The sequence below is a fragment of the Dendrobates tinctorius genome, unplaced genomic scaffold (genome assembly GCF_039654945.1).
Source record: "Dendrobates tinctorius isolate UK_male_01 unplaced genomic scaffold, ASM3965494v1 ptg000015l, whole genome shotgun sequence".
Lineage (NCBI taxonomy): Eukaryota > Metazoa > Chordata > Amphibia > Anura > Dendrobatidae > Dendrobates > Dendrobates tinctorius.
The window spans coordinates 20,482,693-20,496,255 of NW_027361683.1; the positions used below are offsets into that span (position 1 = coordinate 20,482,693).

General features: G+C 40.9%; 1 protein-coding gene across 1 annotated transcript in view; it reads right to left on the minus strand.

Moving 5' to 3' along the window:
• Nucleotides 1-13,563, minus strand: part of LOC141075680 (angiopoietin-2-like) — a 152,608-nt gene that overhangs the window by 13,758 nt on the left and 125,287 nt on the right. The window contains exon 7 of the mRNA XM_073562789.1: nucleotides 2,077-2,243. Within this exon, the coding sequence (XP_073418890.1) occupies nucleotides 2,077-2,243 (167 nt within the window). The remainder of the gene's footprint in view (nucleotides 1-2,076; nucleotides 2,244-13,563) is intronic.

The following is a 13,563-nucleotide window of genomic DNA, read 5'->3' on the forward strand; positions in this document are numbered from 1 at the left end:
GCTAACACATTAGACGCAGAAGAATGATGGAGGAGGAAGCATCAGCTGACGCTCCCTCCTTCATCATTGCTTTCATCTCTAGTGGAATCTAAGATGCTGACACAATTGAAGTTGCGATGACAAGTGGGGGGCTTGGTGCTGTCGCTGGCACTGGGTCCCCTGGCTCATGGGCCCCATGGAGGCAGTGCATTGAGATCGTGTCTCCCTGCTCTGCTGGAGAGTTTAACTCTATCAGTGCATACTGATACAGTTAAAAGTAGCATAGCTGCAGGTGGGCCCCTCAAAGTATGGGGCCTGTGCGGCCGCACCCTCTGCCCCCCCTCCGGTGGCTACTCTACTGATCCAGTAGAATAAAACTTCTTTTTGGTCACAGAAAGGCTTTTGCAGAATGTTTTCGCCCTTAAAAGAAATGAGAAAGTGAAAAAATGCTGCAAACAAACCCACCATCATTTTTTGCCGAATTTTCACTGCATTTTTTTAAGCATTTTTGGTGAATAAAACTTATTTTATTAAACATGTACTGTAGACAAAGCACACATGTAATCCTGAAAAACGCAGCAAAAACACTGAAAAACGTGTGTTTTGAACGCAGCGTTTTTTCTGCCAAGAGAGCAGCTTTTGCCTGCAGAAAAAAACACTTCAATAATGCTGCATGTGAACATAGCCAAATTCCTACAGAAAAATCTGCAACATGTGCCTTCACTTGCAGGCTACAGTTACATGCTGAGTATTTATGCACATTTTTCTGCAGCTCATCTACAGGAAAATCTGCAGCATGTTTTTCATGATGATTTTGCTGCAGACATGCCACTTGTTTCAATCATACCATTGCAAAGGTAGAAATGCAAGACAAATTAATTGCAAAGAATTGACATGCTGCAGATTTTATGATCATGTCAATCTTCAAAGAGATAGTTTATCAACATCCATGCAGAAAATGCAGAGTTTTACCCGAAATGGCTTCCCTATCCAGCTTCCAATCTGGTATGACTTTGTGACACAGGAAAAATGGAGATTGGTGTAGGGATCTCTGTAGCCTTTCATAGGTATAATTTATCAACAAGCAAAATGACGGTTTGTGATTCTGCTCAGATTCAGACTAACATATTATAAGGCGTTCTGATAGCAACCGATTGGTTTTAGTTCTCTCCCTCCTGTGATAATATTTGGGCTGCAGGACCTTTACAGGTTTTCTTCCTCTGTGCTTGCAGCATCAAAGCATTCAGTATTTTCTACAAAGTCTGTTAGACAAAGGCAGGTCCTGCCCTGTACAGATGTGCTGAGCCAATCCAAATACCGTGACATTTCCATTTGTTTTTCTACGGTATTGTTTGCTTCACACAAGAAGAAAAAAACGCTCAAAACAAGCCGATTTCCAATCCATACACAAACATGTCCTGTTTGCCATCATCTGCCCAATGTGACTGCCCAACCAGGTACTCGCTTATGTGTCAGAATAGCAATACACAACATAAAACTAGATGGGCAACATACAAGATGATAGCTAAAAGGCAAAACTTAGATAACTCAATTTGCACGATGCCCTCACCTTGTTATTAACTCTTATGTCTCTACCTTAAGGGAACTTTTTAGGTGATACATCTGCATTTATGACATCATGTTATATATGCAAGACTTCTATTGATTTGACTCTTAAAATGTCAAGAAACCCATTTTTCAAATCAGAAAAACCCTTTAAAACAGAACTTTTTAATGCAATGTATTTACACATAATGCATATTTTATCTGAATGTCATGTATATGCTGTTAAATTGTTAGAGGATGAATATCCACAAGAAAAATGCAACACATATATTGTATATTCCCATAACCGTCTAGTATTCAGTGTCAATAACAAGAATTATATTACTTTGCTATTTTATGTACATATAACCAATGTTACAAATCAGAGGGTAAAGAAGAACAATATCAGTTATTACAGAGGAACACATATTCCAACAATTCCAATCAGAGAAGTGAGAGCCCTACTAGCAAGCTTAATGTATGATCCAACCATCTTTTATAATAAATGAGACACTCACCAGCCTAAACCGACGTATGAAATTAATGACTCACCTGTAATTATTTCCCTCACTATCCAAAGAGAAGATGTCATATAAGGAGTAAGCTTCATTCCCATCCCAATCCTGTAGTTGGATCCTCAGCGTATATGAACGTTGAGATGTTAATTGATGAACAAATTCATTACCCAACCAGTATTCACCAGTGGGCGACCCAAAACCCTGGAAAAGATTATGAAATTGTAATTCTCAGGGAAGTTTTTCTAATTTTTGACATCTGCAGCTAAAATAATTCTTCATTCTTTTGATTTAATTTGACCATTTCTTGAGTATGAGTATGCCGCATAATTCCATAAAATGCTGAGTGAAGAGTCAGACCATTAAAGAGGTTGTCCAGGCAAAGTAAACTAATAGTGTTTAATCTACTCATTGTTAAGTTTCTGCACTGTTTGTTCCCTGGGGTCATCTTGTGACTGATACAGGTGCATCTCGCAAAATTAGAATATCATCAAAAAGTTAATTTATTTCAGTTCTTCACTACAAAAAGTGAATCTCATATATTATATACAGTCATTACACACAGAGTGATCTATTTCAAGTGTTTATTTTTGTTAATGTTGATGCTTACGGCTTACAGCCAATGAAAACTCAACCGTCATTATCTCAGAAAATTAGAATACTTTATAAAACCAGCTTAAAAAGATGATTTTAAAATCCGAAATGTTAGCCTACTGAAATCTATGTTCAGTAAATGCACTCAATACTTGGTCAGGGCTCCTTTTGGCAGCCCAGGTTGCTTTGATAGCAGCCTTCAGCTCGTCTGCATTGTTGGGTCTGGTGTCTCTCTTCCTCCTCTTGACAATACCCCATAAATTCTCTATGGAGTTAAGGTCAGACGTGTTTGCTCGCCAATCAAGGACAGTGATACTGTTGTTTATAAACTAGGAAGTAGTACTTTTTGTAATGACTTTAAATAGGTAATATGTGAGTTTCACTTTTTGTATTGAAAAATTGAAATAAATTAACTTTTTGATGATATTCTAATTTTGTGAGATCCACCTGTAGATTACTCCCTCTGTTAGCCCATTGACACCACCATACAATGCTATGGCAACTTAAAGTGTGACAATGGCCCACAAGTCTGCTATATAGCTCAGCCTATCAAATTATGCAAGTGGTGGAGTCTATTAGGCTACCTGTTAGTCAAACACAGCACTACATAGATAATACAATATGTTATCATTGTGATAAATAAACCTGCATGTTCAAATCCCCTTATGGGACTTAAAAACATTTTTACAACACTTATAAAATGTAAAAAAAAGTTTTAATTATAAAAAAGTGGTTTATTTATGAAAAAAACCCTTGCAACAAACTTGTTTTTACGCCAATTGTAATGACCCATACTATAAAGTATGGTTAATGGTAATGCCTTTAAAGAAACTCTGAAAAACTTTGCCAGAATTGCTGTTTTTTTTAATTTTTTCCTCACTAAAAGCCAAGTAAAAAGTGATCAAAAAGTTATGTATGTACTAAAATGGTAGCAATAAAAACTACAGCTCATTGCTCAAAAACAAGTCATATAACTCTGTAAAAATGAAAGTTAGGTCTCTCTGATTATGATTAGCACAAAAAAAACTTTTTAAAAAAACCAAAACCATTTTCTTGTATAAAAAATATTTGAGATAAAAAAAACCCCTCATAATATTAACTGGGTATCACAGTTATTGACCCACAAAATGAGGATAACATATCAAATATGCTGCACTGTGAACTATGTGAAAAAATATAAATTAAAAAATAATTCCGGATTTAGTGTTTTTTTTCATGTTATTATAAAAGGAAATACATTGTGATCAAAAAGTTGTTTGTACTGAAAAATGGTACAAACAAAACAAGTTTATTAAAATAATTTATTGTTGGAAAAGTAGCAAAAATTATAGTATATATAATATTTGGTGCTTTAGTAATTTTATCTACCAAAATAATAAAGACATCTTGTGTTATTAAACTGCAGTAATTAGTTTGACAGCTTGTTTTTTTTTTCTTTTATCTGCTTTCATTCTCCTACAGTAAGAGTTTTAATCTTCCATAGTGTACAACTAGTTTCCATGACGCTTGTCCACTACTGCCTTCTCCGACTGTAGCCAATAGTGCACAGTAATTACTGTACCTTCCAGCAAAAAATAAACTCTCAGGCTATGTGCCCACATTGCAGAAATGCTGCGGAATTGTCCGCAGCATAATTTCTGCAACTCCCAGCCGCGGGTAAAACGCATGCAGAATTCGCTTGCGTTTTCCTGCAAAACACAAGCGTTTTGCAAGCGTTTTTAGCTTGCAGAATACTAGCGCTTTCAAAGCGATTTGAAGCAGCGCTTGGAAAAGTGATTGACAGGTTGGTCACACTTGTCAAGCATAGTGCTTGACATGTGTGACCAACTTTTTACTATTGATGCTCCCTATGCCGCATCAATAGTTAAAGATAGAATGTTAAAAATAATAAAGAAAATAAAAAATAGGGATATACTCACCTCCTGGCAGCCCCCGATCTCCTTAGCGGTGATCCCAGTCCTCAACGGCGCTGCTGGCAAGTTCCGTTCCCAGGCGTGCTTTGCGAGAATGACCTTTGATGATGTAGCGGTCACATGACCGGTTTCAGTTAGGGTTAGGGTTAGGGTTAGGGTTAAGTATGGTTTGGTTAAGGGTTAGCATCAGGGTTAGGGTTAGGGTTAGGGTCAGGGTTAGGGTTAGGGTTAGGGTCAGGGTCAGGGTAATGTTGGAAAAAAACGCAAACGCGGTAAAAATGCACTAAAAACGCATACAAACGCATAAAAACGCTGCGTTTTTTTCATGCATGCTCATAAAAATGCTTGAAAGAAACGCAGCAGTTGTATGCTTTTGTATGCGTTTTTTCAATGCGTTTTTTTGCGGAAAAAACGCGCTGCAAAAAAAAGCAAGTGTGAAACTAGCTTAACCTGTACGGCTGTCAGCATGAGCTTATTCCACAGGTATCGTCCTTTTCACCATCAGCCCCAGGCTCCTTATCTGCTGCCGTGCCCTCAGGTGTTCAATGTCGTTCAGGAGTTTACAATCCCCTGTACTTCCAGATTCGGCGGCAGGACATACAGCTCCTTCCCACCCAGGACTCTGGCATCCCTTTCTCACTATTAGCGCTTCCCTCTGGGGTCTGCTATAGGCAGTTTTTAGCTTCCCCAGAGCCTCTCTGTCTCTGCTCATGTCCTTTCCCTCTTCACAGATCAGCTCCCACTCACGAGGTCCTCACAGATCAGCTCCCCCTCACCAGCTCCTCACAGATCAGCTCCCCATCTTGAACTGACTGGATCTTCCAGAAAGATCTTTTACCTCACTTTTAACTGCCTTGTCATTTTCCTCACATCTCCTCTTGTTTCCATGACTACTCCCTCAGTTCACCTCTAGCTGACTCACCAACCCCCTCTGCTGGCCAGAATTTATAAGGCAGCTCCCTTTTCTGACCTGTAGCAGGAATTGTGATTTAATCTATGTTACCTGGCATGGGGGTCCCTTTCTGCCTCCAATCATGACTTTACCTCATAGAGGGAGGCAATGTCACTGTGACAACCGGACTCCTGGGTGTCACATGAGCAGCCTGTTCTTTCCTCAGCACACAATATCTCCAAAATTAGATTATGTCATGGATTGTGTTATGTATTACATATAAAATCTGATGTCACTGGATACATCACAGAATGTGTAGACTAAACTAGCAATGAACCAATGGTCCCAGGAAGACTAAACTTTCTCAGAGTATTTTTCTTGCTAGCAAAGAGATGCTAGTATGTGAAGATGAAGATAATTGCATTAAGGTAGACTGGACATCTCCAGTCCATACTACTTCCATGCTAAATCTATAGTAATCTGATGTCAACACAATACATGGATATATATGTGATGCTGTAGGGACTATGGGGGACATTATACTATAAGGATTATAGGGTGCATTATGCTATAGGGACTATAGGGTGCATTAATTTATACAGAGAGCTATGGCGTGCATTGTTCTATATGGAGGCCTATGGAGTGCATTATACTATGGGAAGTACATTATACTGCATGGAGGATTATGGGGTGTGCACTGTACTATACAGAGGACAATGTGGTGTGCTATACTATATGGAGGACTATGGGGTGCATTATACTGTATGGAGGACTATGGGATGCATTATACTGTATGCAAGCAATTATACAGTTTGAAGGTTTGTGTGGGGTCCATAATACTGTGTGGAGGGCTGTGTGTGGGCCATTATACAGTGTGGAGTTGTGTGAGGCCAATATATTGTCACATTGGCTGCATGTCTCGAGGCTGTACGACAGGGGCAATACCAGCAGGGATTGCCTGTTTTTTTAGGCAATCCCTGCATGTGTTGCGGCTGTCGAATTTTCGCAAGATATACAGCCACGGCAACTGTAACAGCTGTTAATTAGTATTGTGTACGGAGTTATACAGAGCTCAGTAGCCTAGTAGATCTGCAGCAGAGAAATGAGTGATTTTATCAAAACTGCAGCAAGCAGTAAATTAGGTGATACATTGCTGAAATCAGGGTCTCTGCCCCTACATCATGTTGCTCTCAGACAACATAGCAAAAACTTGGTGACACATTCCCTTTAAATCTCTTTTCAGACAAACAGAGAAATTAAGGCATCAATTTTTTTTTATTATAATGCATCCCCCATAATCTGTAACTCTTTACCCCAACATATCAGACTCTCACCTACCATGGAAATCTTCAAAAGGAACCTGAAGACTCACTTCTTCTGACAAACCTAACCAGTAACCATCATTCCACCAAACCACTGCATGACCAGCTCCTCACCTACTGTATCCTCACCCATTCTTTATAGACTGTGAGCCCTCACGGGCAGGGTCCTCTCTCCTCCTGTACCAGTCGGTGACTCGTTTTGTTCAAAATTATTGTACTTGTTTCTTGCTATGTATACTCCTTTTCACATGTAAAGTGCCACGGAATAAATGGCACCATAATACTAAATAATAATAATAATAATAATAATCACTTAACTAAATTATTATAGCAACTCCATTAAAGGGAACCTGTCACCACATTTTTGGCCTACTAGGTAGGCCTACTGATTTTCAGCTTTGCCCTCAGTTAGGCAAAGCATAATGCGCATGCGCGAGTTCACATTTCAATACGAAATATGTACGCGATCTTCCCAGCGAAGAATGCGTACAGCAAGCCGAGGAGGGGTGGAGTGGCGGAACAGAGGGAACGCCCATTGGATTGGACCGAACAGATTAGCATACAGCGTGGGACAAATAAAAAAGGTTTTTATGGGTGATACATGAGGAGTCAGGGGGTTTCAGAACTAGTTGTGGAATTCATAGCTGACACTTTAATTAAATGATATTTTTACCTAGTAGGCCAAAAATGTGGTGACAGGTTCCCTTTAAATTTCAGATTTCGATCAAACTTGCACAAATGCAGGGTTTAAATAATTCAAATCTCCTAGTCTAGGATTACACAGATATTAGTCACCAGACTGTAATATGTGCCTGTTCTGCATTCTGCTTCCTATCATTAATTTTGACATGTGTGCAACGCTAAAGAAATTTGGACAAGCTTGTTTTTGTCAGAAATGTTTAAACTGCTCAAAACTTGCCAAAGTTGAATATTTTACTAGTTGAAATTAATGGGTAAATGTAAAAGTCTGTCTTAGTGTCCATGGAAATGAGAACAACATAGCTATGTGTGGACACATTACTATGTGCTCCTTGAACCTGTTAATCTCCGGTGACCCCATGTATTGCAAATATGGGAAAGTGGTATGTGCAACTCTGTTCACTAATGTATTACAGATCCAGCTGTCGGCAAAGTATATCGTAAATGATTTCTATTTTAAGGTGAATATTAAGCAAACATCGCTGTAGTGATATGTGCATCTTATGATAATAACCACAGCTGTTACACTGAAAGGCTTGTAAAGAATTAAAAAAAAAAGATTTACTTAGTGCATGCTTGATGCATTAAGATACTTTATCATAGTATGGGTTCCTCTAACAATAGTGTGGTTCAAAGCAGATCTGTTACCATGATATGATGGCAGCATAGTGCGGTGACACATCTACTGTACTATTGGCTGACAGAGTACAAAAAATATTGTGACATAGGGCTGACACCACCTGCCAAATAAGAAATAGTTATGAGTCATTCAATAGGTTGTGCTCCTGAGTAGTGATGAGCGAGTATACTCGTTACTCGAGATCTGAGTTTCACAGAGAGAACTTCTCTTTTCTCCTTATGAGCGGGCTTGCCTTATCCTGCTTTGGATACTACAGTGGGGTTACACTTTTATGGGACTATCAGGCATCACCTTGATTTCTTTGGGTGGCGCACCAGTTGACAAGTGCTGACTAACCCCTACTTTATTCTTCCTACTTTATTCTTGCGCGCTTGCAAGGATATAGACATGCTGCCCACTTTTCCCTCTTGAAGAAACAATTTTTTTGTCTTAAAATGTTATGTGATGCAGTGATAACTATAGTGTGACTTGTAATGTGTGTTAAAGGTGTTAACAATACTGATAGTTTTTGTAGTCTGACAATAGGGATAGCAAGAGTTGCAGGGAAAGTGACAAGTTTCCTGCCTGAAAGTCAGATAGTGCCTGGCGTACATAGCAAGTGGACCTAAAGGTCCAAGGTGGGGTGTCCCTAAATGAGCGGAGACCAAAGTAAAAAGAGATAGCGAGATCTGGATCAGAAATGACTAAAGGTACTGTCACACTAAGCGATATCGCTAGCAATATCGCTATAACTTGTGACGTTATAGCGATATTGCTAGCGACATCTCTGTGTCTGATACTTACCTATGACCGGCTCCCCCGCTGGTTATCGCTGATCGCGCGAGAACGTCCTGGACTGTTTCTCATCGTCAGCTTCCTGCGGCGCTTCCTGTGGAGAGACGAGCGACGAGCGTGGAGCCGGGCGGGAGGACGCAGGATCGCCTGGTGTGACAGGTAAGTAGCGATCCCCGTCCCCAGCGATGTCGCTGGTGAGATCTGCCTGAGTGGCAGCTCACTAGCGACCACTTAGCGATGTACCAGCGATCCTGACCGCGTCATATCGCTGGTCGGGATCGCTGGTACATCGCTAAGTGTGACAGTACCTTAAGAGACAGAGTGACCTTATGGAAATGGGTCCTTGGAGAGGAGGCCTAGCAGAAAGGCATAGTTTACAGCTCACAAGGTAACGGCCTGGACAGAACTGAGTATGGGAGACAAATAGATTGTCCCTGGCCGGAGTTCTAGAATGTCAGAGAGCTTGAAGCCAAGTCCTGCCATACTAGCACTCTAAGGGGAAATAAGATGCAGAACCATGAGGTGAGCAAAGGACTTTTGTTAAGCAGGACTGTAAAGTTAAATCTGGGTTGTGGTGAAGTAGTGATAAACCGTGGATAGAGAGAGCAATAGAGAAACAAGGGAAGGAAACTGTGTGTAAAATGCTTTAAGTTGAAAAGGAAACATTAACAAAACTGTGTACCCATTATCTCTTGTATATATTTCCTACCAAGTTCCCTCTCAGTAAAAAGTGTATTTATGAATGGTGGTCTCTGTCATTGAAATGTGAAACATCTGGTACTGGCAAACCAGCAACACTGGTTACAAGCAGCCAGGATGTACAGTTGTGGCCAAAAGTATTGACACCCCTGCAATTCTGTCAGATAATACTTAGTTTCTTCCTGAAAATGATTGCAAACACACATTCTTTGGTATTATTATCTTCATTTAATTTGTCTTAAATGAAAAAACACAAAAAGAATTGTCCTAAAGCCAAATTGGATATAATTCCACACCAAACATAAAAAAGAGGGTGAACAAAAGTATTGGCACTGTTCAAAAAATCATGTGATGCTTCTCTAATTTGTGTAATTAACAGCACCTGTAACTTACCTGTGGCACCTAACAGGTGTTGGCAATAACTAAATCACACTTGCAGCCAGTTGACATGGATTAAAGTTGACTCAACCTCTGTCCTGTGTCCTTGTGTGTACCACATTGAGCATGGAGAAAAGAAAGAAGACCAAAGAACTGTCTAAGGACTTTAGAAACCAAATTGTGAGGAAGCATGAGCAATCTCAAGGCTACAAGTCCATCTCCAAAGAACTGAATGTTCCTGTGTCTACCGTGCGCAGTGTCATCAAGAAGTTTAAAGCCCATGGCACTGTGGCTAACCTCCCTAGATGTGGACGGAAAAGAAAAATTGACAAGAGATTTCAACGCAAGATTGTGTGGATGTTGGATAAAGAACCTCGACTAACATCCAAACAAGTTCAAGCTGCCCTGCAGTCCGAGGGTACAACAGTGTCAACCCGTACTATCCATCGGTGCCTGAATGAAAAGGGACTGTATGGTAGGAGACCCAGGAAGACCCCACTTCTTACCCCGAGACTTAAAAAAGCCAGGCTGGAGTTTGCCAAAACTTACCTGAAAAAGCCTAAAACGTTTTGGAAGAATGTTCTCTGGTCAGATGAGACAAAAGTAGAGCTTTTTGGGCAAAGGCATCAATATAGAGTTTACAGGAGAAAAAAGAGGCATTCAAAGAAAAGAACACGGTCCCTACAGTCAAACATGGCAGAGGTTCCCTGATGTTTTGGGGTTGCTTTGCTGCCTCTGGCATTGGACTGCTTGACTGTGTGCATGGCATTATGAAGTCTGAAGACTACCAACAAATTTTGCAGCATAATGTAGGGCCCAGTGTGAGAAAGCTGGGTCTCCCTCAGAGGTCATGGGTCTTCCAGCAGGACAATGACCCAAAACACACTTCAAAAAGCACTAGAAAATGGTTTGAGAGAAAGCACTGGAGACTTCTAAGGTGGCCAGCAATGAGTCCAGACCGGAATCATAGAACACCTGTGGAGAGATCTAAAAATGGCAGTTTGGAGAAGGCACCCTTCAAATATCAAGGACCTGGAGCAGTTTGCCAAAGAAGAATGGTCTAAAATTCCAGCAGAGCATTGTAAGAAACTCATTGATGTTTACCGGAAGCGGTTGGTCGCAGTTATTTTGGCTAAAGGTTGTGCAACCAAGTATTAGGCTGAGGGTGCCAATACTTTTGTCTGGCCCATTTTTGGAGTTTTGTGTGAAATGATCAACGTTTTGCTTTTTGCTTCATTCTCTTTTGTGTTTTTTAATTTAAGGCAAATTAAATGAAGATAATAATACCAAAGAATTTGTGATTGCAATCATTTTCAGGAAGAAACTGAGTATTATCTGACAGAATTGCAGGGGTGTCCATACTTTTGGCCACAACTGTAGTGCCCTCACAACACAAGTCCACCCACCCAGCCTGGACCCCCACTTTCATGTAGTGTGCCGGAGCACGACAGACGAGTGCCTCGCCAACGGCTACCACTTTATACACTTATAATTAAAAAATAATAAAAGTAAGGCATCACTTCAATCCAGTGAAAAGTGAATGGATCCTTTATTTGTCCACGCTATGTTTCAGCTCTCAAAACAGAGTTTTTTCTTAGCAGTGCGACAAGTGGACACTGTTACAATTAAAGCAGCTTGGTTGCTCCAGCCTGCTCCTATTCCCACTGCATCTGAGAGGTCGGAAACCAGTGGATGCTGCCACTAACCTTGTGCAAACATATGATACTAACCATCATATGTACAATGGGCACTAATGCCTTATTTCAATACTTTTTTATATATTTTTTTTATTCTCATGACCAAATTAGCCTTATACCACTACTTGATGACTCTTAATCATCACCACTTATTCACACCTTCAACCGACCAAAACTCATCAATTATATGCCATAACTTGCATAACCATTAACAGATGTTATAGAATATTTTGCACAGGGACGTAATGTCTAATATCACACGAATGGAACATGTACAAGATCTTATTCTGATATTCAAGTGATTTTTCAGTCTTTTTTTGTGATAATTGGGGATTCATTTTTATGTTACTGTTATATTCTCTTCCTTTTTGCTGATATTAGTGGTAAAATTAAAAATAAGTTTTTATGAGCACAAAGAATTACTAAAATACATTTAAACATTTTTTCCCCATTCTGTGACAATTATTTTTACATCACGAAACAATCACTGACCTCAGGGAGACCAGTCAAAGAAAACACTGCGGCTGCCGGCAAAGGCACTCAATCAGTGAAATCCTAGGTGCAATGCTCCCTGGGAAATATGAATATGCAAATAAAGTCCGTGGATCCTCATTTAAGAGTCTCAAACACGGGACTAGCCAGATCTTCCTCCAGGGAAGGACCCAGCCAAAGAGTGGCTCCTTTCGGAAACCACCATTACCACCATATTAAGTGGCCCTTTAAGTCAATATCCAGCTCTTTACGAGTTTACAGATATGACAAGGGAAATACCAAGGCCAGGTATCCATCCACAGACAGCTGTTTCGGGGTGTTGCCCCTCATCAGTATGGAGTAGGATTCTGGCTAGGTGGGAGCAATGCCTAGTAGACCAACATCACAAAACAATCACTGACCTCAGGGAGACCAGTCAAAGAAAACACTGCGGTAGCCGGCAAAGGCGCTCAATCAGTGAAATCCTAGGTGCAATGCTCCCTGGGAAATATGAATATGCAAATAAAGTCTGTGGAGCCTCATTTAAGAGTCTCAAACATGGGACTAGCCAGATCTCCCTCCAGGGAAGGACCCAGCATATTCAGCTGTCTGTGGATGGATACCTGGCCTTGGTATTTCCCTTGTCATATCTGTAAACTCGTAAAGAGCTGGATATTGACTTAAAGGGCCACTTAATATGGTGGTAATGGTGGTTTCTGAAAGGAGCCACCCCTTGGCTGGGTCCTTCCCTGGAGGAAGATCTGGCTAGTCCCGTGTTTGAGACTCTTAAATGAGGCTCCACGGACTTTATTTGCATAATTATTTTTACATATCAGACACATTTTTTTAATAGGGGAGTGTCTAATAAAAATATTTGCATTGACAGTGGCATATTTTTTAATTAATTTATTTTATCACCAATTATTTTTTATGTATTTATTTTTCATTTATTTTACACATTGTTCACTATATAAGGTCATAAAAGATCTTTGGGGGTGTGTATGGGAGGTCATTTAACCCCTTACCTACAATGGACGTAATATTCCGCCCATGTGACCCTGGACCTAGTTACCATGGACGGAATATTACGTCCCAGCGATCAGCGGCGCCCACGTGGTGAGCGCCGCTGATCGCGGCCGGGTGTCAGCTGATTATCACAGCTGACACCCGGAACAATGTGTCAGGGGCGGTCACGGACCGCCCCCGACACGTTAACCCCTTGTACACCGCGATCAAACGCGATCACGGTGTACCGGGGGTTAAAAGGAAGCATTGGCAGGGAGGGGGCTCCCTCCGTGCTTCCCTGAGCCCCCCACAGCAGCGCAATGTGCAGCGCTGCTGCGGGGGTCCCTTTCCCTACAGGCCCCCGGATCCAAGATGGCGACGGGGGCCTTCGGGGGCCTGTAGGGAGCTGACTTCCTCACTGCCTGCAAAGCGCAGGCATA